General features: G+C 41.2%; 2 protein-coding genes across 6 annotated transcripts in view; both read right to left on the bottom strand.

Moving 5' to 3' along the window:
* Positions 1 to 505: 505 nt before the first annotated feature.
* Positions 506 to 5,649, bottom strand: LOC147301103 (ras-related protein Rab-11B-like). Its single transcript, XM_086281626.1, has 5 exons — positions 5,483 to 5,649; positions 3,495 to 3,690; positions 2,044 to 2,237; positions 1,850 to 1,930; positions 506 to 1,763 (listed from the first exon to the last, which is right to left on the bottom strand). Exons 1-5 carry the CDS (start codon positions 5,520 to 5,522, stop codon positions 1,618 to 1,620), a joined length of 657 nt encoding a protein of 218 aa, XP_086137752.1. The 5' UTR covers positions 5,523 to 5,649; the 3' UTR covers positions 506 to 1,617.
* Positions 5,650 to 7,750: 2,101 nt separating this feature from the next.
* The window catches only part of pip5k1ca (phosphatidylinositol-4-phosphate 5-kinase, type I, gamma a), a 55,550-nt gene continuing 37,296 nt past the window's right edge, over positions 7,751 to 26,004 (bottom strand). The window contains exons 11-19 of one of the 5 annotated variants that reach the window (XM_086284740.1): positions 25,036 to 25,120; positions 23,464 to 23,625; positions 22,919 to 23,060; positions 22,596 to 22,628; positions 22,355 to 22,474; positions 19,153 to 19,423; positions 16,101 to 16,169; positions 14,930 to 15,019; positions 7,751 to 10,920 (exon numbers count right to left, since the gene is read on the bottom strand). In XM_086284740.1, coding sequence (XP_086140866.1) covers positions 10,918 to 10,920; positions 14,930 to 15,019; positions 16,101 to 16,169; positions 19,153 to 19,423; positions 22,355 to 22,474; positions 22,596 to 22,628; positions 22,919 to 23,060; positions 23,464 to 23,625; positions 25,036 to 25,120 — 975 coding nt within the window. In that variant the 3' untranslated portion in view covers positions 7,751 to 10,917. Of the gene's footprint in view, positions 10,921 to 14,884; positions 15,020 to 16,100; positions 16,170 to 19,152; positions 19,424 to 22,354; positions 22,475 to 22,595; positions 22,629 to 22,918; positions 23,061 to 23,463; positions 23,626 to 25,035; positions 25,121 to 26,004 lie in introns of those variants that run through there. The other 4 variants (XM_086284743.1, XM_086284741.1, XM_086284739.1 and 1 more) reach the window with 4 other exon arrangements.

Genomic DNA, 26,004 nt, shown 5'->3' with positions numbered 1-26,004 from the left:
AATGTGCTTTGTAGACAGAAAGGCCTGCCCTGAATGTGCACTGAGATGTTACATGTAGTAAACTATCCTAATTTTATCGCTTTAACCTTATTTATACATTTCTAATAATTTTGAATACAACCTAAAAAAGTAGGTTTGTATCCCAAATGCCTAAGAAACCCATCTGTCAATTATTAAAACAACCCAGCTTAAGGTATGAGTAAACTGAGTAAGGGATACCAAAATAACTGTCTGCTGTATGGTCATATGGACAGGTTTTAGTTATGAGTCAGTATTTTCTGGTGTAATGCAAAAGTAGGAAAAAAGATTATATATACTCAGATTAAATTCACATTTAAATGTATGAGATGCTTTCTTATGAACACCTAATGCATGACAGCACCTCAACCAGATGGGTGGAAATATTTTTTTCCACCCAAGTATGAAAACAAAATTTGCATTTCTGATTTTCACTTCCATTTTTTCAAGTAAAACCCATTAATGTTGCTGAAGTGAAAGCAGTATGTGGGGAGTATTTATTTATTGGTTTTCCACAGATAATGTTCTGAGTTTACAAACTTTTATCAATTCCTGTTCAACAGTTAGGATTAATGACAGCAATGGCTTATTCGGTACAGAAATGTTACAATTTCAACTTCATTTTTCCTTTTCTGTCAGCATTGTTTTCCTTACAGGTAGCAAAATGCTACCTGATGAAAATTTTATGCCATTCTGAAATATAAGGTTCCACTGAAATAACTGGACTCTAGTGCAAAAAACCCCAATCTAATTCTGAAATTAAAGTTTGACATCATACACCACAACTTATAACAATGAATCTCCTGTGGACCGTTACACATTTGTTGCAAATAGCCTGGACCTTTTAGCAATCACCTGCAAGCATAACATCCTTGAACATGGTGAAATGAGCTTCCCCAAAACTGATTCTGATAGTTTCCTTTGGTATGTTTGTGTACTAAACTAAAATTCATTCACTCACACACACAAAAACAAAAATGTGTCATGTGTTTCATGCTTGCCTATAATGAGTCAGTCATTCATAGCCAGTCTGGTCCCAAGCTCATGCTAATTTCATGCCAGAGTGGGCACACAGCACAAAAGAGGAAAATTAAAATTAAAGAGGCAACCAGAAACTCTTGACAGACCACACATCAGCACTCCAAACGAACCTTCCTCTCATCTCCTCTTCTGCACCCACATTGCAAGACAGGCAGAATCAGGTCAACCCCACATGAAAATGAGACTCCACTATAGCAGATTAGGCTGAGAAAAGGAACCGAGTAAAAACACCTCTGAGCACTCATAAACAGGCCTACCGATCCCTCGCCACTCCTTCAGCAGGAGTGGGTCAATAGGATCATCACCTAGTGAATTAAAAAGAGATCGTAGTTAACAGCTTAACAATCGTCTTTCTTCTCAGTTTTCGTATTTTAGACAAGTTGTTTTGACACGGGACTCAGACGAACAAAGAAGAAAACAGCATAAAGGAATGTCAAATCTAAGAGTCTCTGTGTCAAACACTTCTGAACCCATGAGGGTAAGATGACAGCATCTGACAGTAGAAGGGAAAAGAGAAAACTCTGACACAAAGTCAACCAGAAAAAGAAAAAAGGAGGGTCACAGGCTTTGGCAGCAGGGGAGTTTGTTGCCCCTCTGCCCATCCATGGTTGGGGGGACACTTATGTCCACTACATTGTTGCCTGGAGAATCTTCGTGTGCAGATCTGTCTGATATTTGCTTCTGAGATACGATACGGTAGATTTCTAGGAAAGAAAACAATGGCATAAGAGGTCTAACAGTAGAGTACCTGGATGATTATTGAGTTGAGTTCACACTTTTTATTTTTTACCTGCGAGAATGCTCTTGAATGCTTCTTCTACGTTAGTGGAGTCCAAGGCTGAAGTTTCAATAAATGAAATAGTGTTCTTTTCTAAGGTTAAAAAAAAGAAAGAAAAGGGATTTTTATTTTACAGCAATTGAACTGAATGTTAAGGAGCTACTTTGACTGCTCCAAAGCAAAACAAAGAACACTCAAAAATCCACCTGCAAATGCTCGGGCCTCATCAGTGGGCACGGCCCTGAGATGTCGAAGGTCGCTCTTGTTTCCAACCAGCATGATGACGATGTTGTTGTCAGCGTGGTCCCTCAGCTCCTTCAACCAGCGGTCCACATTCTCGTACGTCAGGTGCTTCGCAATATCATAAACTAGGAGAGCCCCGACTGCGCCCCGATAATACCTGATGAAGATAGTTGATAATGATGGCTTTATGGCATCTAACTTTTTAACATTAACATGGTTTAATATTAGTTTAAACCATAAATAGAAATTACAAGCCAAATGTATTTTCTTTTACACTTGTTTTGGTTATAATTGGTGACTAATAACAGTTTCATATAAAGACACTAAGGTTCACAATCATTTCCATCCCTACAGAAGTAAGGAGGACACACAAACAATACAAAGAAAACAACAGGACCTAATGATCCAATGGAGCAATGGCTTGCTGCTTTTGCTGAAAACAATAGTGCCACCAATCTGACACCACAAGACTCCAGCATCTCCAGCAGGATTTCTTGTATTGCATTTTATACCTTGTATTATTTTCACAACTTTTTATACATATAAATGTAACGGGTGTATTAAAAAAATCATTTATTTTTTGCTTTGTCAGTATCGTTTATGTACATATGTATGTATATATATATATATATATATCTATTTTCTGTATTTATATTTTTGGAGCTTTTATTTTGTTTGTGTGACCTTTGACTTCCCACAAAGTCATTTCGCTATTCTCCTCAGTCACCCAGAGGCCCTGCTGAGGAGAGGTGCGTGTATGCTAGTGTTCCCGGTTACACAGCGATTAAACACAGTTAAAGTAAACAAAAGTGATTCAAGGATTGCTTGTTCCCTTTATGCATTTCGTCTCACGGCTTTGTTGGATGTTTTAGTGTTAACTGTTGTTTCCCTGTCGAGTACAGCACTTTATTGTAACATGCTAATTTGCCGATCCCAGGTTAGGGCACAGGCGCATGCAGGTGATTTCTCATGTGGTCCGCTATTCTTCTCTCTCCCTTAAAACTGTGCATGCAGAAGCCCAGTTAAATTTGCTGTACCGAGTTGTTTTTATTTTGAACAGTTTTGGGAGAATAAACCCGCCCCAGCTGGCAAAGCGAGAGTTGACTCCTCTCATCATTCACACAACACAACGTAGGAACAAGGCAGTCAGAGTTTCAGGCCAGACCGGCTACATAAACAGCTGTTACAAAATGGTTCCTCTTGGGTGATTAATTCCTCCTGATAACAAAAGGAATTTGGACAATTAATTTATGTAAAACTGGCACCAGGTCTATTACCCTAAGGTAAGCTACTCAGCCACAATTATTAGCAAAGACACATCTCATTATACATGTCTAAGTGTGTGAACATTACCCTATAAATAACCATTACTAACGTAACACCTTAAGTAATGCATACGACAAAACAAACTCACGCTGAGGTGATGGCTCTGTAGCGCTCCTGCCCAGCTGTGTCCCAGATTTGAGCTTTTATCGTCTTGCCGTCCACCTGAATGCTGCGGGTTGCAAACTCCACCCCGATGGTGCTCTTGCTCTCCAAGTTGAACTCATTTCTTGTGAAACGGGACAGCAGATTACTCTTCCCCACTCCAGAGTCTCCAATTAGTACAACTAGAATCAAAATACACACCAGACACATGAAAAAACAAAGCAAACAGTAGACCTGCTGTGTCAGTGGTCTACCATGGCTCACTTAAGGCTGCAGCATTCCCACCCCTGTTACGCTGCACAGCCAGCCCAGAGAAATTTTTTTATTTTATTTAAGCCAGTCAAACTCGCCACAGCAGAATGCCTGCCCCCATCTCACCATATCCCTAACCCTAACATCCTCCTCTGTCACACCAACCCTCTGCAACCTCCTCTGAGGTTTTTCTCTTTTTTTCCTCGCTGGCAGCTCCATACTCAACATCCACTATTTCTTCTCTGCACATCCAAATAATCTCAGACTTGCCAAGCTTTCTATCTAAATCCCTCTGATGTCCTCATTTCTAATCTTGTTCATTATGGTCTCACCCAATGAAAATTTTAGCATCTTCAGCTTTGCCTCCTCCAGCTCGACCTCCTGTCTACTTCTCATTATCACCATTTCCAAGCCATACATCACAGTAGGTCTCGCTACCATCTTGTAAAGCTTTGTTTTCACTCTTGCTGCTGTCTTTCTGTCACAAATCACACCTGACACTGGTCTCCATCCACTCTACCCTGACTTGACCCCAGGTATTAAAACTTCTCTACCTTCACTACCTCAGCTACTTGCATGCTTACCTATTCACCTTTCTCCCTCTCATTCACAGAGGTATTCTGTCTTGCTTCTACTGACTTTCATTACTCTTCTCTCTTAGTTCATACAGTCACCTATCCAGGCTCTCTTCCAGCAGCCACGTACGCTTACTACAGATCACAGTATCGTCTGCAAACATGACATTTCACAGAGACTCCTCCCTGGCCTTATCTGTCAGTCTGTCCATCACCACTGCAAACAAGAAGAGGCTCAGGTGGATCAGACGATCCGATCCCACCGTGAACCCAGTGTCACCACTGGCTCACTGCCCTCATACATGTCCTGCACTTCCCTGCTACCTCTGACTTCCTCATAGAGTACCACAGTTCCTCTGTATCGTTTGTTTTCTCTAGATCCACAGAGACACAGTGAAGCACTCTCTGACCTTCTCTACACTTTTCAAAGAAGGCATCACATCTATAGTGCCATACCGCTGCTAACTTATCATCAGCTTTGTTCTTATCCTAGTTTCCACAACTGCTTCCCCTTTTCTTAATGATGTGGCTCATCAGCTTTAATATTTTTAACACTTAAAAAAAAATCATTTTTTTCAACACTGACATTTTCAAACTGACGTTACGCTAGAATTTCACTTTGTTCATGCACACCACCTTCACTAATATAAGACATATTTTGTCTAATGTTAACGTGACGACAAACAAATCTGATGATGTCAGAGAGAATAAAATGACATTAATTATTCCTGTTAGGCATACTCAAGGTCGTTATCACCAAGTTATCCAGCTAATTGATTTACAGATCAAATATAATCAGAACATGGGTTCGTTTCAGTTAACTTCAAAGTAGGAACGTCGTTGTGATGTTAGCGGCTAGCTACTTAAACACACTTTAAGCAGCCTGACAGCTGCCGTGTCTAAACTTACTCACTGGGATAAGGTGTATCCTAAAGCTAGGGAATGCACATTTGTTCACTGAATTTCCAAACTCTACCTGCAGCAGCGTCAGTTTTTTCAGCAGGTATCGTTTCATCGTTTGCTACTTTGCTACCAGTGGAGCTAACTTTAGCATTACTGACTTCCTCAGTTGCTCCTGTTGTTACCGAGAGCCATATTAAAGACGACCGAGACGCTGACATTCATCCCCCTTCAGAGATAAACTTACCTTTGAACAGGTAGTCGTATTCATCGTCTCGGGCTCCCATTTTAGAAGACTTATTTTTTTAAACTTTAACACAAACAACAACAATAACAACAACAACAAGCTTCTCCACCAGCAGGTAACAACCAGCAGGCACCGCCTTCTAGGAAGAGGAAAGGCACGTGAGTTTTGCAACTTCGAGTTAGGCCAATTGAAAAGTTAATCTCATTTACTGACAGACAAATCCACCAATCACATGAGTTCTTTGAAGATGCTGGCCAATCATCGTGTACCTTGAAAACACGACTACCATCGCAGCCTTTGTTCTCCTAATTTGGATGCTCGGAGCCTTCAGAGCTCGTCGACGTACCCCCCCTCTCCCCCCCCCCCACACACACACACACACTTTTTGAAGTAAAAAGTATTGCACAATATACACCAAGACGGAAAGACTATACTACACTGTGCTAGAAAAGCAGGATATACCATCTATTATTGTTATACCATGTTCATATTCTATCTATCTTTATCTTTTATCTTTTTCATTTACATCATTATAGTTGTAGGTAACTATAATACCCTGGTCAGAAATGGTTTAATTGTACCCGAAAGGATGTGCCTAGGCCAACACAGGCATCTGGTGATGCAATTATTCTTGTTCTTACAATTAGAGAAAAAGCTAGATTTGAGATTACACTCAGGTGTGCCTGTATGTCTGTGGTCATTGCCCGTGGCAGAGATAATGTTCTACAGATACATTATATTTAAAGGGCTGGGCTAAAGAGGTTAAAGGGATTATCTCGAATGAGATCATGTGGCTTTCCAGCTTTCTGCTTTTGCATGTGCAAATTTACAGCCTCTCCTGCAGTCCTACAGCCATTCTCATGACCTTAGGAAAACAATCTCAATGATGTTAAAGCTTAGCCTGTCCATTGTAATCCAGAGCAAAATATCAGCTTCTTAGATTTACTTTAGTTATTTAAAACATATTTTGGTTGTTTCCTCTGATAAACCTTTGAAGTGGCACCACCAAGTGGCCATATTTATAGCACTCTACAAAAACAACAACCCCTGCCATGCTTACAGAATTAATAATGTGAGACTTCCATTCAGCTTTTAGAACTGAAGAGGCCATTTGGATGAGAGGTGAAATGCCTTTAAGTTGTAAAAATAAATCTGACATAGACAATACTCTAGATGCTGGACGGGTCACATTTCAGGTTTCCCTATATGTTTTGTGGCCTCATGCAGGAGTTCTCAAACACTTTGTCCACTGATCAGAACCAAGCCACTAAAGGATTTGCATGGCCGGGTGAATGACTTTTTACAATGTAAATATTGCAAAGGAAACATTGTGCTGCTAACAACTGTTTTATCTGAGCCAGAGGTCTGAGTCATTGTTCGGTTTACCGCCTTGTTACTGACAAAGACATTACACAGTCTTTTTACTACCAAGCAGAAATATGGTGTTTAAGCCAAGGAGTCATGCCAGTGCATTTCTTTGAATCATCACTGTTTCCAGTCGTAAAGCTGAGACATGTTTTTCTTAAGAGAGGCAGTTCATCATCAGTTTATATAAATGGACTGTTCACAGGATATTGTTTTCAGTGACAAGTTTGGCATGTTTTTTTAAATAGGTTAAGATAAAAGTTACATGGAGACCAAACTGGGCAGCATGTGACCCATGAATTAAAATGTTTTTGACTCCTTAAGTCTGAAGTACTTTATTACTTACTAATGATTTGTGGAGTCAGACACAGAGGTTTATGTGGTAAGTTTCTCCAGTGGCCATGTTCAAAGTTTCGCTTCCATGTCACATGATTATTTTGCCAGGACTGTCAGAGAAGCTAATGCAGGGCATGTTGAGGTGCACTGTAGGAATGACAGATGGGTTCCACGTGGGGGTGGGATTACTTCAGGGATCAGCTCTGAGGCCCCTCTTGTTTGTGGTGGCAATGGACAAGTTGACAGACGAGGTCAGGCAAGAGTTTCTGTGGACGATGATGTTCGTAGATGACAGTGACAATAGAGAGGAGGCCGTGTTGGAGATGGTAAAAATGTCATGATTTTATTGGGAGGGACCAGGATGAACAGGATTAGAAGTTAGACCAGAGGGACAACTCAGGTTGAGGTGTTTGGAGACAAAGTTAGAGAGACGAGATGGTACGGACGTGTGCAATAGAGGACATATTGGATGAAGGATGTTGAATATGGAGCTGACCGGCAGAAGGAAAAGAGGAAGACCTTAGAGAAGCTTCACGGATGAAGGAGGACATGTAGAGGGTTGGTGTTACAGAGGTGGATGCTATGGTTATGGTGACATGGAGGCAGATGATCCAATGTAGTCAAACAGAGCCGCCAAAAGAAGAAAAACCACCCAACAAAGAACCAACTAAAACACATCATCTCCATGGACAACAATTCATAGAACTGCTTTATTTCGTATTCATTCTGATTGAGTCCAAACACACGCACACACAGTCATCTATTTATCCTCATGTATAAATAGATGAATTTACACAGATATACATAAATACACATTTCTGATATGCATATTCATTTTGATATCATGCTATGTCTCTGTAAAGGACTCTTCCTATTGGATGAGGGCACACAGGGATTTGAAAACACACACAACACAGCTGAACAGTTGGAAGAATCCCTATTGATCTGCATGTACATTAAACCCCACAAATCTTTCGGTTTTGGATATCATACAAAGACACAGCCGTGGTTTGCAAACCATAAATATACAGCAGCTGCATCTCAATAAACACACTGAAGAATATGGTACAGTAAAATCATGTAGATTGCAATCATTTCTTGCCCAGCAGCAAAAATGAAACCAAATAAAAATAATATTTTCCCGATTCAAATGGAAAATATATTTGTATATCTTTATATATGTATTTATAGTTTTATGTACACATTCTCAGGAGCACAACTATGAGAAAGAAAAATAAATATTACAGCACAAGTGGAAAAAAATATAAACAACAGACCTATATGTAAAATTTCCTAATAAGGCAATTAACGTAAAAGCTAAACTGTACAAAATATTGCTGCTATGGTCTTCATCTGATGAACAACAGCAAACTGATTACAACTGGCCACTGCACGTCATGAGAACAAACCGATTCTTATTTTACAACACCTGACATTGATGTAACCTCCCTTACACACAAACACACGTAAAAAGGTACCAACGAACCGAAGAAACTGCCTGTAGTTAGTTTAAAAAACCCAAAAACCTCCAAATCTTTAAGTCTTTAAGATGTCAGCCACAGAGAGACTACAGTAAACACTAAATGTACAATGACTGTGATTGATGTCACAGACACATGTGCACACACACACAAACACACAATCCTAAAATAAATACTGTCCAAATATCAGCATGTGTGAGCAGAGACTCTTATCTAAGAACTCGAAAATATGACTTCTGGATAATGTGACGAGTGTTTATTTGGCCTCTACCACTAGTTCGTCTTCAGGTCCTTTTAATGAGTGCAAACAACGTTCAACCCATTCACAAACTGCTGTGTCTCACCAAGCCAACACGCACTGCGTTCACTGGAATATACAGGTAACAGCTACGATATCGACCGCAAACACTACAACTGGTGCTCTACATCTACAAACATTGGAAAGATTCCCCGATTTCTTGACGTGAGGAGGTGATGTAGAAAAAGATATGCCGATTCTACTGTTACAAATGATCCCTGTGCGTCGGTCCGAAAGCAGGGCAACACTGGAAGACATTGTGTAGACATGAAAATTACTCTAATGACAATGTCTGCTGCCTTAGTGTTGTAATTGACGCCTTCTATTTTGAAGGCAAGAGTCATCACCCTCAGCTATTGGAACAACATGTGGTGTAGTGGAAAACAACACTGAATTAGACAACACATGAAAAAGAGAACAAAATACCGCAAAATACCGCAGTGAAGAAAATGAGCAAAACAAAAAGTCTTTGGATGCAAATAGATTAAAAAAAAAATGAGTGAAAAGTACCAGTCGTGAATATTACAATCAAATACAAACAGACAAATAAATAAAAGTTCACAGTAGTAAAAACAGCTGAAGAAAAGTTTAGAAATGAAAATATAACAACAGGACTTAAGTTTTAATAATGCTGTAGGTGAATATGTTTTTGCTTTTTTTTAAAGTTAAACTGCATATTTTCACTACTTTAAAGGATGACAGAGATATCTGGATGTTCTGCTTTGATTGGCTTAAAGTGGTTTTCACTGTAACTCCTGTACTGCGAGCACAGAGCCCTCCAACATCACGGGATACAGAAGAGTAATCCACTGACTCAGGGGGAAAAAAAAAAAGAAAAAGCTCTATTTATCCGAGTTATGTTAGGCTATGGTGGCTGCCTAGTAAGACGTACTTTGCACACTTGGTTTTGCAAAAATCTTTTAGCATCAAACTGTTCTGAATTTTGTGATGATGACCTCTGGTAAGATTATCATGGAAAAGCAGACACAGCTAATTAACTTCAACAGCAGCGGCATAGTGGAAATGGGCACCATACTGGCAGCAATTACAACCACTGAGCTGGAGATTTCCTTCGAACTGGTTGGAAACACAGCAGCCAGTGCAGTCACAGGATGACTGATATGTTCCAGTCTAAGGTAATTGCACTGGAGATAATTTTGAGATTAACGAGTTTAATTTCATTTTTCTTCAAATTAGGTTTCCTTACTGGGAGAAACCACTTTATATGCTCCTAGTTCTGGATGTGCCATTCATTTTCTTTATTGAGAACCGAAGGCAGTGTAGCATTAATATAGCTTCATTAAAGCCTCGCTACAAAAGATGAACAGTTGCTTAAAAATGGAAAACTTTAATACTTTAAAACTTACAGGTACATTTCTATAAGGAGCATCCACTCAATTTAGCATTTTTTTAACCCGTATTTGTGTCATGGATCAATGTTTTAATGAGCTTCTTGTGGTTTTGTTTGATCACAGAACCCAGGAGATGTCTGCTGGCTAGTATGTGTGACCGCTTTGCAACATAAAGGATATCACGAATAAAAATGACTTTCAGAGATTTGTCGGGAAAGAGTCGGTTGGAGAGCTGTGTTAGTGTGAAACAGAACAAAAAGTAGGTTATCGTGCTCTTTTGGGTGTGTCAAACATACAAGACTACATACAGCCTTATGCGCACTATGTCACACATACAATTATTTATTAAACTGATGTAATAAATTTCATTTGTCAAAGGGTGAAAGGCAGGGATGGTTGCAAACCAGTGATATCATCACTGTCAGGGTTTTTTCTCCCTCTGGTACTCTGGTACAGTCACTTTTTCCTCTCAGTGTGTTTCTGTATGCATGTTTTTAAATCCTGGTTCAGACAGAGATCGCGCTGCTGCCACTGAGGTCTGGACTTCAGACTGATGAGTCCTCTCCGCTGAGACGTTCACTCCTGTCTGCCAGAAAACAGGATTTACTGTGGGAGACAGACAGACTGAGTTAATGCATTCAGAAGAGTGAAAATGTTTCATTTCCCCCCTGGGTGTACAGCCTGTAAACTCTCATTAATTATTTGGAAATGATAAATAAACACCGAGCCATCAAATCAAAGTGCAGCTACAGATGAAAAGCAAACAGGAAGCCAGGACAGTGAGCTCAGGCAGAGTTCCTTAACAGCAGGTAAAGGCAGGTATAAAAAAAATAAAAAAATATTTTTTACAGGCTACGGCCGTCTGATTAGTTTGATTTTCCAGCAATAATCCCACATATAGTAAATATTTCTTGTATCTTCTAGAAACCACACTTTTTTTACCTGGACTGTCTAAACAATCCCAATCAAACTATGAACACTTTCTACTCTTTAGCTCATGTGAGCTGACGTACAACTTTGTACGTGATGTTTTTTTGTTAGTTTGTTTGTTTACCAATGACATAACCTTTCTGGATTATTATAATTATGACTGGTTGGTGACTGGCTGCTGGAAGGTGAAATCTGCAGCGAAGAGGATACTGAAAACCTTGTGATTGCTGTGGTTGGTAGTAGATTGCCATGGTTGCCCATAGTTTGCATAGGAGACGCTCACTTGCATGTAAATTGTGAAGCTGAACACGAGTGAAATTTGAAAAAACGAGAAACGGAGAACGTTCGCCTTCAGTTTAAAAATTGTTTCATATTGCTACAAACAAAATGCTTCCAAATGTGCAACTTTGACAACAAACAGTCTCCATTTCCGTCTTGCATCGGACCTTTCGCAGTTTCACGACCACTCGGCGAGCAGTTGGCGACTGTTTTCACACATGCCGGCGTCTTCGCTGCAAACTACAGGTGATTTCTGGAATCTGCTAATGATCAACGCAATCACACAGTTTTCAGTGCAACACCTTATTTCACTTAGTGCTAGCAACCTTCAGCAACCCCTCATCAACTGATTGGGGATAAACATTTTTGGCAGACTGTTAAACTGAATTGAACTGAGCTGAATTTTCCCTAGCGACTGCTTGTTGCCAGGGATTCGCTGACTGGTCTTTAGGCTCTAGGTATGACTGAGGCTTTATATGCAGCTGATGGGGTCAAAATCTGTCATTCGAGCATTGCTGCTCTTCATTAGACAATGATGCTGCATTTTCAGTCACATGACTCTAGTCACATGATGATGTCACACTGATGGAGTGTAATTGGCCAAATTATACTGACATCTTACGTTTACAATAAGAAAGTGGAGCTCTGTGTTGTATGAGCTGTTGATTTTTGTTTTCTGCCTTTTTTTAAAAAATAGTAGATTTGTTTATGTTTTGTCTTTTTTTGAGGGGGGGGGGGCTACTTAGTAAAGAAAGGTCTAGCGTGAGAAGCAGATGGAAAAACAAAATGAGTTGGGAAAAAAAACAGATTAATGTCGCTTTTGCATTAAAGCGACTGGCTCACAAACACCTCGTAAAGTTAACAAACCCAAACTAAAGTGACCTAAACGCCATTCTGACTTTAAATTTGCATAAGTTTGAGTGACTTATTTGTCTAATTTACATAACTGTTAAATTCGGTAGTATTTAAATATAAACTTAAACCAGAAAATAAACTCGTTCCTCATAAACTCAAAAGAACTCATCACATTGCCTCCGACTGACTGAATAACTAGAAACCGGGTTTTGATGTTCAATAAATTGCAACTTGTCAGGTTAGTCTAAACGGCTTAAGCAGAATGAGCCATGGCGCTCTGGTGACACATGAGCCGATGGATGTGTGTGTTAAAGTCTGAGCAGCTTGTTGTTGGAGGGACGCGGGATGGCTGGTCGTGGACTAAATGATCACAGAGGCAGTCGATGACCATTTCCACCCATTTGTCAATGAACAATGAATGCTGTAATGTAGGAGTGGGTTTCTGGACACAGACCAAGCGTACTCTTGAAATAGTAATGGACTTTGGGACCTGAGAAGCTTTGCCTACATTTACTGTAGCAGCTTCGTGCAGAGTGTAGCGTTACTATGGCGTTATTTTTGTGCCACTATTCTGAGCGCACGTAAAAAAGGTTTGCAGGTGCAAGTGTTGCATTTTGAGGAGAAATTTATTTTGAGCGAAGAAAAGCTGAATTTGAGTGAACAAAATTCATTGCTGCATGCAAAAAATGTATATCCGTGTTTGCTATTATCCATATACACACGCACAACAGCAGCCCCTCTCGCTCAGTTTTTGTATTTGCGCTCGCAATGTGTCGCTCACGCTCTCAACATTTCTGCCCGTGCACGCTCAACTCTTTCTGTACACCGTTATATTTGTGCCACAAAACCAGCCAATCACAGACTTGGATGCAAAAAAAATCTGATTGGCTGTTTTTGTCTCCAATCAGCTCGAAAGGACGAAATGCAATATCCCAGAATCCATTTCGTCCAAAGCTCAAACGAGGCAGTGGCGGAGGAACACAGAGTGGCGGAGTTTGAAATATTACTCTTTCTGGGACACAAAATAAACTTTTAAGATATTTTCATGTTAGAATGTAGCTGTGTGAACTTCAAATATCTGCTCGATTTATCAAGACATCACATATTTGCATAAGTGCTCCAACGTTTTCGGAGATGCCTGTTACTCACCAGCTGACCGGGTGGGAACTCGGGTTAAACATAATATATAAGGCTGAACTGACAAAAAAATCACCGACTACACCACCAGGTATTATTGGAAAAACCATAAAGCCTTTGAACGAAAACAAACGCTGTTGTGACAGTGATGTACACTGTTTTGTTGGTATATATGTATGATTTGTATCACCTTCATGTTTCCAGCTTTACAGCTGTGGCTCCAGCAAACATCAGCTGATACTAGAAATTAATTTTAAATAAATTCTAACAACAGCTGATCAATTTTGAACGTGCTGCTGTTGTTGTTTAGCGCAACATCCGCTGGTTTCCTGTTTCTGGCGCAAAGTGGGAGATAAACAAACAAGAGAGACGATCAGCTGATCATTGATCAGTTTCATGATTGAAGTAGCAACAGGAGAGGGAGGGAGAATGAGGAGAGAAGAGGCAGCTAAGACACAGAATAACTCCAGCTTTGTGTCTTTTTTATTCTCGCTGAAGTCTTTTCCCCTCAATACGGATGTATTGTAATTGGTCCAGCCCAGAGTTGATTATTACCAGCTGGCTAATCCACCACCTTTCATTGTTTATACCATTACAAAAACAAACAAACTAACATAAAAATGAAAAATCACCATTGGCCCACCGGGCAAATGCCGGGTAAATGCCCAATGGCCAGTCCAGGTATTCGGTCAGCTGGTGGGTAACAGGCATCTCCAAAAACGTTAGAGCACTTATGCAAATATGTGATGTCTTGATAAATCGAGCAGATATTAGAAGTTTACACAGCACCATTCTCGCATGAAAATATCTTAAAAGTTTATTTTGTGACCCACAAAGAGTAATATTTCAAACTCTGCCACTCTGTGTTCCTCCGCCACTGCCTCGTTTAAGTTTTGGACGCAATGGATTCTGGGATATTGCATTTCGTCATTTCGAGCTGGTTGGAGACGAAAACAGCCAATCAGATTTTTTTTGCATCCAAGTCTGTGATTGGCTGGTTTTGTGGCACAAATATAACGGTGTACAGAACGAGTTGAGCGCGCACGGGCTGAAATGTTGAGAGCGCGAGCGACACGTTGCGAGCGAGCGCAAGTGCAAAAACTGAGCGAGAGGGGCTGCTATTGTGTGTGTGGATAATAGCAAACACTGAAATACATTTTTTGCACGCAGCAATGAATTTTGTTCACTCAAATTCAGCTTTTCTTCGCTCAAAATAAATTTCTCCTCAAAATGCAACACTTGCACCTGCAAATTTTTTTTACGTGCGCTCAGAATAGTGGCACAAAAATAACGCCATACGTTACAGCTCATCCTTCCCTAAGAACAAACCCAAACATGGTCCCGAACAAATTTCATTCCACTTCTGGGGGAAACTTTCTGTGCTTCATATTTTAGTCCGATGCATCTCACTTACTGTCTCTCTTTCCCAATCCCCATCTGGCAGGGCCTTAGACTCTGAGCCATAGTGTAGCGGAGAGTACACCCAGGTCCTGTCCTCTGGAGGCTGTTTTTACACACCCACCACAGCAGAGGGGGCCAGAGGGACAGAGGAAAGGCCAGAGGCACAGAGACAAGCAGCAGGGGCAGGCAGGAGAGAAAGACACAGGAGATCACAGGAGATAAGACAAGACAGGAAATGAAAATTAGGGATGCATTAAGGAGGAATGTTGTTGAGACATACTGGAGAGTGTGAACGTTGAAAGTGTTTGGAAGGATGTGTTCATCCTGGCTGAATTGAACATGATGTTAATATCTTATACAAAAACAAACCAAAAAAAATGCTGTAAACATGTAAATATAAAGATGAACCTCAGTGATGTGTGCCTGAATCACATGTCTTGGTGTTTTGTAACATTTGGACTAAGTCCTGGGGAGCAAAGCAAGGGATGAGCTGCTAAATCATCCAAGCGGGAAGTATGAGGAGCGAGAAGGAAGGAGATGGGAATGGCGAGCGGGGGGTAGCCAGGATGCCGGGACATTCAGACACAGACACAGAAAGCATCCTCGTCAAAGAAAAGCAAGGGAACAAGATGTCTTTTTCCCCTTTTCCAACAAGCAAACATGTCTTTTGTTTTATGTGTTGTTGTTGTTCGTTTGAACTCAGTGTTGTTTAGAGTCTCTAAAAAGTCTCGCCATTATCATTCTCGGGGTACCAGCCCTTTAAGATAGGGAAGCCGCTGCAACACGGCAACAGGTAACAGGGATGGAGGTGGATGTCACACACTCACACGCTTGCACATGTATATTTACACACACACAAAGCTCAGCACATTGCAATAAACACACTAACTACACAGGTGCAAAGAGAAATAAAGCAAGCTGTCAGTGAGTGAGGAAACAAATACTCAAAAGAAGATGAATATAAAAGAAACTGTCAAATAAGAAGCTTCCTGTCACTTTTTTAACCTGCTGTGAACAGGTTTTGTTCTTTAGTTTCAACATGATCACAAAACAACATAATCAGTTGATAAATCACAACAATCCAAAAAACCTTGTTTCCTCTCAACACTGCAATCAAATATAGCCTAACAACGGGAACAGCTACTGTTACAAGGCCACTGCTGTCTAACTTATATCTCACTTACTGGCTGACCAGACTGGCATTTCCTCCTTTGTCGGAAAGGAGAGACCACCCAGGTCCTCCCATCAGGAAACTGACAACAGCAGAGGTACATGACAGATGGACAAACAAAGACAGATGAAAAGCTGAAAATAGGGTGGAGGGGGACACGGGGCGAGGAGGGAAACTCAAAATAAAACACTGACGATAAAAAAGGGAAGCATGCTGGGGTGAAAATGGAAAAGGCGTGGATACACTGGATAAGTCGATGGTCACAGCTAGATTCACGTGTTTGGCTGCCGCCTCTGTTTTCATTTCCCGCTTGCATACAACAACACCATCTCGCCACTTTCATTATGGCTTCTGAAGAAAATCACAATAATGAGAACATGTGAAATAAGAGAGAGCGCATGGAGGGAGTAAACAAAGGATGTGAGGTGGAAAGGGAATGGCAAAAAACTGAACGTTTGAGCGAAGAGGTGTAACGGGTTAATGGGGTGGACATGAGAGGCAACAGAAATGAGAGTGAGCAAAAGAAGAGAAACAAACATATGATGTGAGTACGGATGTGAATCATAAAAACTAAACTCCCAATCAATCTCTTCTTTTCAGTCTCGCAGCTGTGCTGTTTTTTAATGGGGAACTACACAAGCTTAAATGCTGACAAATCTTCAAAATTCAGACATATACTTAATTTCCATCTCTGGAAAATCTACAATTTAAAACCATTAAATTGTTCCAGCAGCTTGATAGACTATTAAACAGAGTCTTGGGATGATAAACTGGGTTTTTATGCATCACAATTCGCTCCTCCTTGCAGAAATGATGGAACAAATCTCACAAGCACTGAAATCTAATTCATATTGATTTTCTCGAGTAAAAACCGTTCCCATAATTTGGTCGTGTTAAAATAAGCAAACCAAAATGTGCAGAAAATCAGATTAAAGAGATATTTTTATAGGAGTGATGTAAACGGATATTTTCTGTAGTCCCAACAGACCTGAGTGTGATCTTGATCTATCTAAAGCAAAGCCATGCCTTCCCTTGAAGGACCTTGAAAAGCTCATTCGTGCTTTTATCACTTCCAAATTGGACTACTGTAATTCTCTCTACTCGGGCCTCCCATATTCTCCTAGTCACCGGCTCCAGTTAGTTCAAAATCCAGCTGCGCGTCTCTTAACTGACACTAGAAATTATGATCACACCAGTTTTAGCCAACTTGCACTGTATCAATTTACCTTTAAAATTCTAAACAATTTGGCTCCCAGCTATCTATGTGAACTCCTCCATTTGTATATTCCTAATAGAGGACATAGATCTTCCAATCAAATGCACCTGACGCAACCAAGGTCTCATCTGAGGTCCTGAGGTGATCGGGCCTTTGCTATCGTAGCACCCAGACTCTGGAATAACCTCCCTCCTTATATTCCGTCCTCGGAGTCCATCCAGTCTTTTAAATTGCATCTTAAAACTTATTATTTTGTCTGGCTTTTGATTCAAACTAGTTTGTTATTTCGTGGCTAGTTATGCTGTTTACCCATATTGTTTCCTGCCCTCCTTTTAACTGTTTTTTATTCTGTCTTATGCTATTGCTCTGACCGACCGTGAAGCACTTTGGTCAACTTTGTTGTATTATTATTCAATAATAATAATAATTATTATGCTATAGAAATAAATTTTGATTTCATTTGATTTCATTTTAGACATTAGGCATTTAAACACTGCTCCAGATTGTAGCATGTTAATAATTTCATTTGAAACTTCTGAGAAATAATTTCCGAAACACGTGTCTTGCTCTTCATGTGTGAATGAACCGGAGCAGCACCTGAAGTGTTTAAGATTGGAACAAGCCTTTTGGGCAATCATGCAGAAATCCTATTTATTCTTCAGAGCGAGAGGAGAGCACAAAAAGACGAAAGGCTAAACTGAGTATTGTGGTACAAATCCAGTCTAAACACACTTGTCCGTACTCCTTTTATACTGTAGTTTGTGTTGTTGGCATTTCATCAGCAGCTAATAGAACAACAAGCTCTTTGCCACTCCATGAAGTCCCTTCTAAGCGCTCTGCCTGTGGCATGCTTCTTTGTAGTTACACTTCAGGATGTGTGTAGTGTCACTTTTTGTCACGCAGTGCTACAGACCCCCTGCTGCTGTGCACAGAGAGAGGATCTCCTGCTTTTGAAGCTTGTAATGGGCGTCAGCCACAGCCGGGTAGATGAGAAGGCTGTTAAATTACTGAGGGAGCTCACAGACGAACCTGTTGGTCATTAAAGTTTCTCAAAGCCACATTAGAAGGTGTTTAATTCCTGACAGGCCAAGTGAGAACGTTTCTATCTGTAACTGTGATCACTAGCTCTGCTCTCCTTCACCCGATGCTCATACATTCATTTATAGCTACGCTTTTGGGTAGACTGCTAGCACAATACTATCTGACAGTACTGAGACTGAGCAGATGAAAATGGGGGAAAAAAAGCTTTAAATGTTATTTAGAAAAATCCTGTGAGTATGTGTGTGTGTCTGAAGGTTGGCTCGAGATCATTTGAGACGGGAGCAACAAAGTGAAGGTATACATCACTCTAATATCACTCAGCAAACACTCCAAACCAAAGCGCACACCTGTGTTTAAAGAAAACATTTTGGGAAATATGCCTCTTCCTAAGAGGTAGATGAGACGAGTAACTCGACTCTCACATCTAAACACTAATCTACCTGCCAACAGACTAAGCTGAGCATTAAAAACAGGATAACAGATATCAGTCTTATAACTTGCCTCCAGCAAGAAAGCAAAATGTTTCCCAAAACATTTCGATTAGCTGAAAGCACCACACACTGCAAACAAGAGCTGCGCACACTCTTTTTCCCGTACCAGCCTGATCCTCCGCTCCTTTCCTGTAGTCTACGTGTTAGCGCATCTGTAGGACAGCGTCAAACAATTCAGTCTATTCAGTTAAGATACACCGACTCTGACGTGATGATGTGATGGCTAAAAAAACAAAGCCAAACTAAAAGATTAGAGAAGTGATGAAAGCTGCTGCTTTGTGTTTGCTGCACATGTCCGAGGGTATGTTTGTACTTACAAAGTAGATATCTGTGATTGGCACATCGTCGTCGTCATCAACCGAAGCCTGACTGGTGCACCCTGAACCGGACACCTGGCTGGCCCTGTCTGCTTCCACTGCCACCGCCTCCTTTGGGCTGTATGTGGCTTCTTTGGGTGGCCCCGGGGAGGAGGAAGCAGCTAGGGCAGATGATGATGCAGAGGAGGCAGCCTCAGGTGCTGACAAAGAGCCTGAAGGTTCTGCTGCGGCACCGTCTAGAGCGTCTGTGCCGGCTACTTCCTGAACGTCACTGTGGAAAAACGAATGTTGTATTGTTAGAAAATGAATGCAGGGAGAGGGTCTCCAATTGGCAGCATTAAATTAGCTGTTAATAGTTCTTTTATATGTATGCAGACAAGCACAATTGGATTACTTTGATTCAAGAAGAGCGTAACTATGTGGTCAAAGTGCAGCACACAGTTTCAGGTATTTATAAAAATGTTGCATCCTGTTCAATTCACCTCACTTTATGTATTAATGTATTTTAACAAGAGCAGAAACAAATCTGCCTGCACATCCACCTACACACAGACCCACAGCCGTTAAGAGCCATTAATTGGGTCACTTGCCATAAGCCACTTTCCAGCAGCAGGGCAGAAGAGTGGGACCAAGCTATTAGAGAAAATTCAACAGCTGTGCGTATATGTGCGGTGGGGGTGTTTGTGGTTTAGATGCTTAAGCTTAAAGATTTGCCAGCTGGCTGTGTGCTGCCACAATCCTTTATTGTTCCTGGCCAGATCATCGACTATTAGGAAGGATTTAGGCACATCCACATTGCTTTCTCAGCTTCTGTGTTTGAGTTTAGCTCCACCAGAGGAAAAGCCCGGCAGCAGGCCAAGCAAGCAAAAAAAGGAGACTTGGCATCTCCAAGTGAAGAACTGAATGGCTGAACAAACGAGGGGGGACGGGATGATTGTTGCCATGCAAAAAGATGCTCCCTTACTCAGTTCGTCTCAGCCCATTTCACCCCACCTCTTTCTTTTTATTTATTTATTTATTTTTTTTTACACAAAATGTTTCACTACACAGTTTTTTCTGCCTGCCTTCTTCACAAATTGCTCCTTATATTTATCTTTTCTTTTCATCTTCTAATTAAATATACAATTTCTCCACTTCATGTCGGCCTTCTCACCTCCATCCAACCCATTTCCAAAGCTGCAGGTGTGTTAGAAGCAGCTTCTCAGAGGAGCGTTGAGGCAGTTAATCCATTCGCCTATCACTGTCTCGGCTGCTCTCGCCACCCCTTCCTTCCTCCCCGCCAGCTCTTTCCAGACCCCCAGGCCTTATGTCTAGCCACTGCCTTCTCACCATCAAACCCAATTATTCAGTTGGCTTCCCTCGGCAACCGCACCCCAATCTCCACTGACCTGACTCCAGGAAAACTCCACCGTGTTTACATTACGTCTGTTTAAGTCTGTAAAAATGAAAGTTATTTAGTTTTTGTTTTCAAAATCCAGAGCGGCATAAAGTGTTGCTCTAACTCTCTTTGTTTCACCTTGAAATGAAAACTAACATGCAATCCAATCTAGTTAATCAGAAACATTTTAAAATATACAAAGTGTGGGATAATCGCAGCTTTATGGGCGGTAGCCTCAGGCGTGAAAGCTTCCCGACCCACTACCCTACTTTTTCTGATCGTTTCCCCCATGTTTGGGTTTTTTGGATTTAGTGTCTGCACCATGTTCCCATTTAAAAAAACAGGAGATAAACACTCCTTATGTATGCATGTGGGCACTCTCTCATAACCTAATTACTATAGATGCATGCCCCTAAATTCACCTGCAGCATTTATTTCCCCATAACAAGAGAACCCTGACCTCATGAACAAATGGGTTAAGCTGCTTTCAGTGTTTCTCTGTGTTCCACTGTGTGTGTGTGTTTGTGTGTGTGTGAGACAGCTGAGGTGTGTTTACCTAACAGCTGGCTAAGTCCTGCTGAGACACAGGCAGCAGGTTATTTATAGTATGGTGTCAAACTGAGTCATATTGCGGTAATAGAGGAGCCTCGTTCTAGCTCTTTCTGTATTTGGGTCACATGTATGATAAGAGCTGCCTCTTTCTTTCACGTCTTTCTGTCGTTTACAGTGAAAAGGACAGAGGCTGTGACTTTGTTTCTTTTATTCATAATGGTCTGTTTTGTGCGTGGTGGAAAATATTCATCATTAAGCATTTTGTGGGACTAATATGGCAACATGCCAGGTAGCAGCTGTATTACATCGTTTTTATCTATTTTAAATGAGGATATTTTTAAAAGTATACAAATACTTAGTCCGTTTACAGGTACTGAGAAACGCTTGCTTAAAGAATAAACTTTAGACCAAAGCATTGGTTCGTGCCGCCCCCTAACTCTGGGTGAGGCCAACAGATAGAATAAAGATGGGAACCATGAAATAATGAACCCCAAGCTGCACTAGTTTGCATGTGTCCATGGGAAAGACACTGAACTCTAAATGAACCCCAATGCATCCATTAATGTGTGTATGTGATGGATAAACCAGTGTGGATACCACGTTCATGATGCAAACCTCCCGTTCCACCACATCAAAATATGTTTACTGTGGAGACTATTTGAGTACAGTACATGTTCTTTTTTTGCTTGTTTTCTCTCAACAGGTGATAAAGATGATTTTTGTGACACGATGCTTGAAGCAGCCATCAGAGGATGGTCACATTGTGGTCATAAAGAGATGGACACGGTCAGCAAGAATGCAAAAGTAGACTTTGGTATATAAACGATGCTCAGTTAGTACTAAGCACCCCTTCTTTTGGACCATTCTCTGCAAACCTTAGAGATGTTTGTGTGGGAAAGTCCCAGCACCAACAACCATGCCATGTTCAGAGTCACGTAAATCACATTTTTGCTCCTTTCCCCTTTAGCACGTCTGTGGTGTAAAACGTGCCACCAAAAGTTCCTCCAAAGGTTCCTGGTATCTATCGAAAAATCTTAAACATGTTTTGCAGCTGGCTGACCAACGATGTAAAAGTCGATGTTGGCACAGGTTTAGGATATTTAATTAAACTCAGTGTTATGTGAATACACAGGTTACAAGTGTGTTTCTGATGTTTTGTTCTTGTAAATCAACTGACAAGAAGCGCATTCGTCTCTCCAACATCAGATTTTAAGTCTAAGTTTGAGGATGACTTGTGTTTACATAGTGTTTATCCTTGTGTTGTTTGAGTACCTGATTTCAGGTGAGGGCTGAGGAACAGAGATGGTGGGCTCACTGTCGTGTCTCTTCAGCTCCACCTCCACTGTGATGGTCTGCTGATCCTCCTCACGCACACGCAGCTCCTCCTGGGTCCTGAAAACACAAGCAGCCTCATATAAAAAGAAAAACACGCAGAGGAAATGAAACGCCAAAACACACACACGAGGAGGAAAAACGGGCCTAGTACATTTTGTGACTCTGGACTCAGACTCACCTCCCATCATGGCTAAGCGACTGCGTGTGCCTCCTGAAGACAGAGGAAACACAGTCAGTAAGAGCAACATGCTTTAAGGCTCACACTGGTGAATTCTGACAACACAACTTTAAGCTTAAGTTTAAGAAATAAGAGTTTGGAAATAAAACCAGTTATATTTCAGACTAAAGCATAACAAAGCCATTAATTACAGTGTTAACTGTCCCATATATGAACTTTAATATTTATAAGCTCATGTATAATTAAAAGGGCAGTGAACAGATGGATTCCCTGTGACCATCTAATATATAAATGTTTTAAAAGATGTGTGTGTGTGTTAGTACCTGTAGCGGGGGTGTTCGGCCGTGTCAGAGGGAGATCTCTCAGGAATGGACAAAGAGGTGGTGGAGGAGAGTGTAGTGGCAATTGATGCGGTAGTGGCCTCCTCGAATGATGGAGGAGTACATGGAAGAAGATCTGGTCTCCCTGGTGGACAGACACAGGTACAGTCATTACAGTTTATCTTGGAGAGAGCTGGCACCTGTCAGCAATCTTTTTTTTTTTGGCATTTTCCTCCTTGGATGCCTCCTGGGCGAGGTGTTCTGAGCATGTTCTACTGTGAGGAGGCCCCAGGGCAAAGACAGGACACGCTGGAGAAATTATATCTGTCAGCCAGCCTGGGAATACCTCAGTGTTCCCCCGGATGAGTCGAAGGTTTTTTTCGGGGAGAGTGAAGTTTGGGTTTCTCTGTTAGGCTACTGCCCCCGCAACCCAGCCACATATACATGGTAGAGAAAGGATGGATGGATGGAATATGCTGTTGTAAAACTATATACCGTGTTCCATCTTTGTTAATTTTATCATAACACACAGCATGCAGTGTATTTACCCTCGTCCTCCAGCGTTGGGAAGCTGCGAGCTCCTCTCAGGTCGTAGATATTCTCGTCTCTCTCAGAGGTCAGCTGGCTGGCTGACCAAGCTGCACCAGGACCACCACACTTGGGCACCGTCAAGGACACACGACCCTTCTTTGACGGAGAGGACTTCAAAGCTGAGGAATAATTTACAATAAGGCTTTTATTTACAGTAATGAACCTGTGTGTTGTGTAGTTTGGGGTATTTAGCTTACAGTATACACAGCCTTTAAGTGACAGTTTTTATGATCTCTCTCTCTCTCTCTGTATCTATCTATCTATCTATCTATCTATCTATCTATGTATGAAGTCTGAAATTAATTTTTACTTTTTAAAGACCTTTTCGGGAACTTGTTCTGTGTTTGTTTTTAGTGACCATTATATTGTTTCTTTATTTTCCCTTTTAATTCCTGAGAAAATCACTTTAGGTTAGGAATTTGTTTGGGTTTAGCAGAAACAGGAAATTGGGATTTCAAGCAAACATCGCGACTACATACACCATTTCTGAACATATATAAATGAATGTAAACTCTTATAAAACATGGAACACTCTGAAAACACATATTTCAGTGGGGTAGATTCTCGTTGGATATCTATGCTGATAGGCACTGGGTTATGTTGCCACAGAATGATGTGACATTCTATTATGGGAATGAAAATTACCAACCTACACAGGGCTGAATTCAAAGACATCGCAAAAATCAAAGTGAAAAAAATGATGCAGTCCATTTTGGTGAAATTTCATAGCAGCAACTCAGAATGGTGCTCATTAGTTTGTATAGACCTCAAGTGCTTGAATGCATGCCTGACAGTGTTAGAGTACGGTCCTAAGGAGGTGACGGATGGTGTCCACGGAGATCTCCTTGGATCTCATGGATCATGGCTCTCCCTCCATGGACATGCCTCCCCAGACCATCACTGACCCACCACCAAACAGGGTGTCCCGAACAGGCAGTTTAACATTCTCCACGGCTTCTGCAGACCCTTTCATATCTATCACATGTGCTCAGGGTGAACCTGCTCTCATCTGTGAAAATCACAGGACACCAGAGGTGGACCTGCCAATTCTGCCAATCAGGCTGCACACTGCCAGGCAGTGAGCACAGGGCTCTCAGGCCCAAGAGTCAGAAACGGTCAGAAAAGACTAGGGGGGCATAAAATGTCAGGGGTGTCCACCTGTAAAACCATTCCCGTTTTGGGGGTCGTCTCATTGTTACCCCTCCCGTATGCCTGCTTTTAATTTTATTAGCACCAAAGCAGCTAGAACTGATTAACAACCCCCTCTGCTTAAATCTAACCTTAGCTAACCAAGGCTGAAAATCTCATACACATACCCCTATGTACTCTTTACAAAATGCTTAAAAGCAGTGAAAATAAAAGCAAATAGAGATCCAACAGATCTATTTTCCTAAAATGATATGAACTAAAAAATCTTTCAGCTGCTGTATCTGATTTTTCTATCAAGACTCGACACTGAAAGCAACAAAACCCTGGTGTGTGGCTCTCTCCTTCTCTCTACCTATGGCAACTTCTTAAATGAAACTCACAGGAGCTCTTCTTGAAAACTGTGGTGCTCATGAACTTCAAGAATCTGTCGGCATAGAATCCTGGCCGGTGGACCGATACAGTGTCCTGAGGGAGAGACAGAGAGATTAATGAGACAAATGGTGCATGAATAAAATGATCAAACTGGTGCTCGCAGTAGATTAAAACTGTCTGTGTTCTTCAGTGACCCATTTCAGTAATTCTTCTCTCTGGGCCAAACCACACGAGTGAACAACACCTGCTACAGACACGCAGAAACACAGTCAGACGAGGCTACAGACCCAACTCTTCATTATTTATGTTTCAGCAGACGGAGATAAGACAACACCAGCAGACTGACAGATGACACTTGGTGTTTGGTTTGAGACAGAGGACAGTAGGGGCGGCGGAAGCAATGAAGAGAGAGAATCTCAGTTATTAGCTTTTTTTGTTTCAGCATCACTGTTGCTCAATATGTAATGTTGCGTGTGGCTCGGAGGTCGTGCTGAGGATCCATTGTCGACAGCAACAGTGACGAACAGGACGCTGTTTGCTCTCCCACACGTCTCGCTTGTCAGGGTGTTTCGGAGTGGGAGCTTGGAGTAAAGAAAGGAGGCGGGGAGATTCATGGGACTGATCTTCTGTTTTGTGCTGTAAATCTTTCTGTATCAGATTCCCTGTAAAATCAGACTTGGCAGAACAAAATATAAAATACTGTGTGTAGGCAGCTGCTGATCTTAATGGCTCTGTTTATGGAAATAACGCTACTTAAATGAATGTGGTTGCAATTTGCTAATAATAAAGTGTTTCTACGGCATTACAGTTTTAAGGCCCACATGTTTTTCAGAATGAGCAACAGACAGTGTTTTCCTCAGAGTTACGTTGTTTTAGTAGTGGTAGTGGAGGAGAGATATACCTATGGTTTTATAAATAAATTAGTAAATAACACTTTACATACAATAAACAACAGATTAATGTTGAAATTACGGAGC

Source organism: Aulonocara sp. 'chitande type north' Nkhata Bay, linkage group LG23, assembly GCF_057382095.1.
Source record: "Aulonocara sp. 'chitande type north' Nkhata Bay isolate Kocher_YH1m ecotype deep benthic linkage group LG23, A_spYH_male_GT1.1, whole genome shotgun sequence".
In the NCBI taxonomy this organism is placed as follows: domain Eukaryota; kingdom Metazoa; phylum Chordata; class Actinopteri; order Cichliformes; family Cichlidae; genus Aulonocara; species Aulonocara sp. 'chitande type north' Nkhata Bay.
The sequence above is the reverse complement of the archived record's forward strand: the minus strand, read 5'-3'. Positions and strand labels throughout refer to the sequence as shown.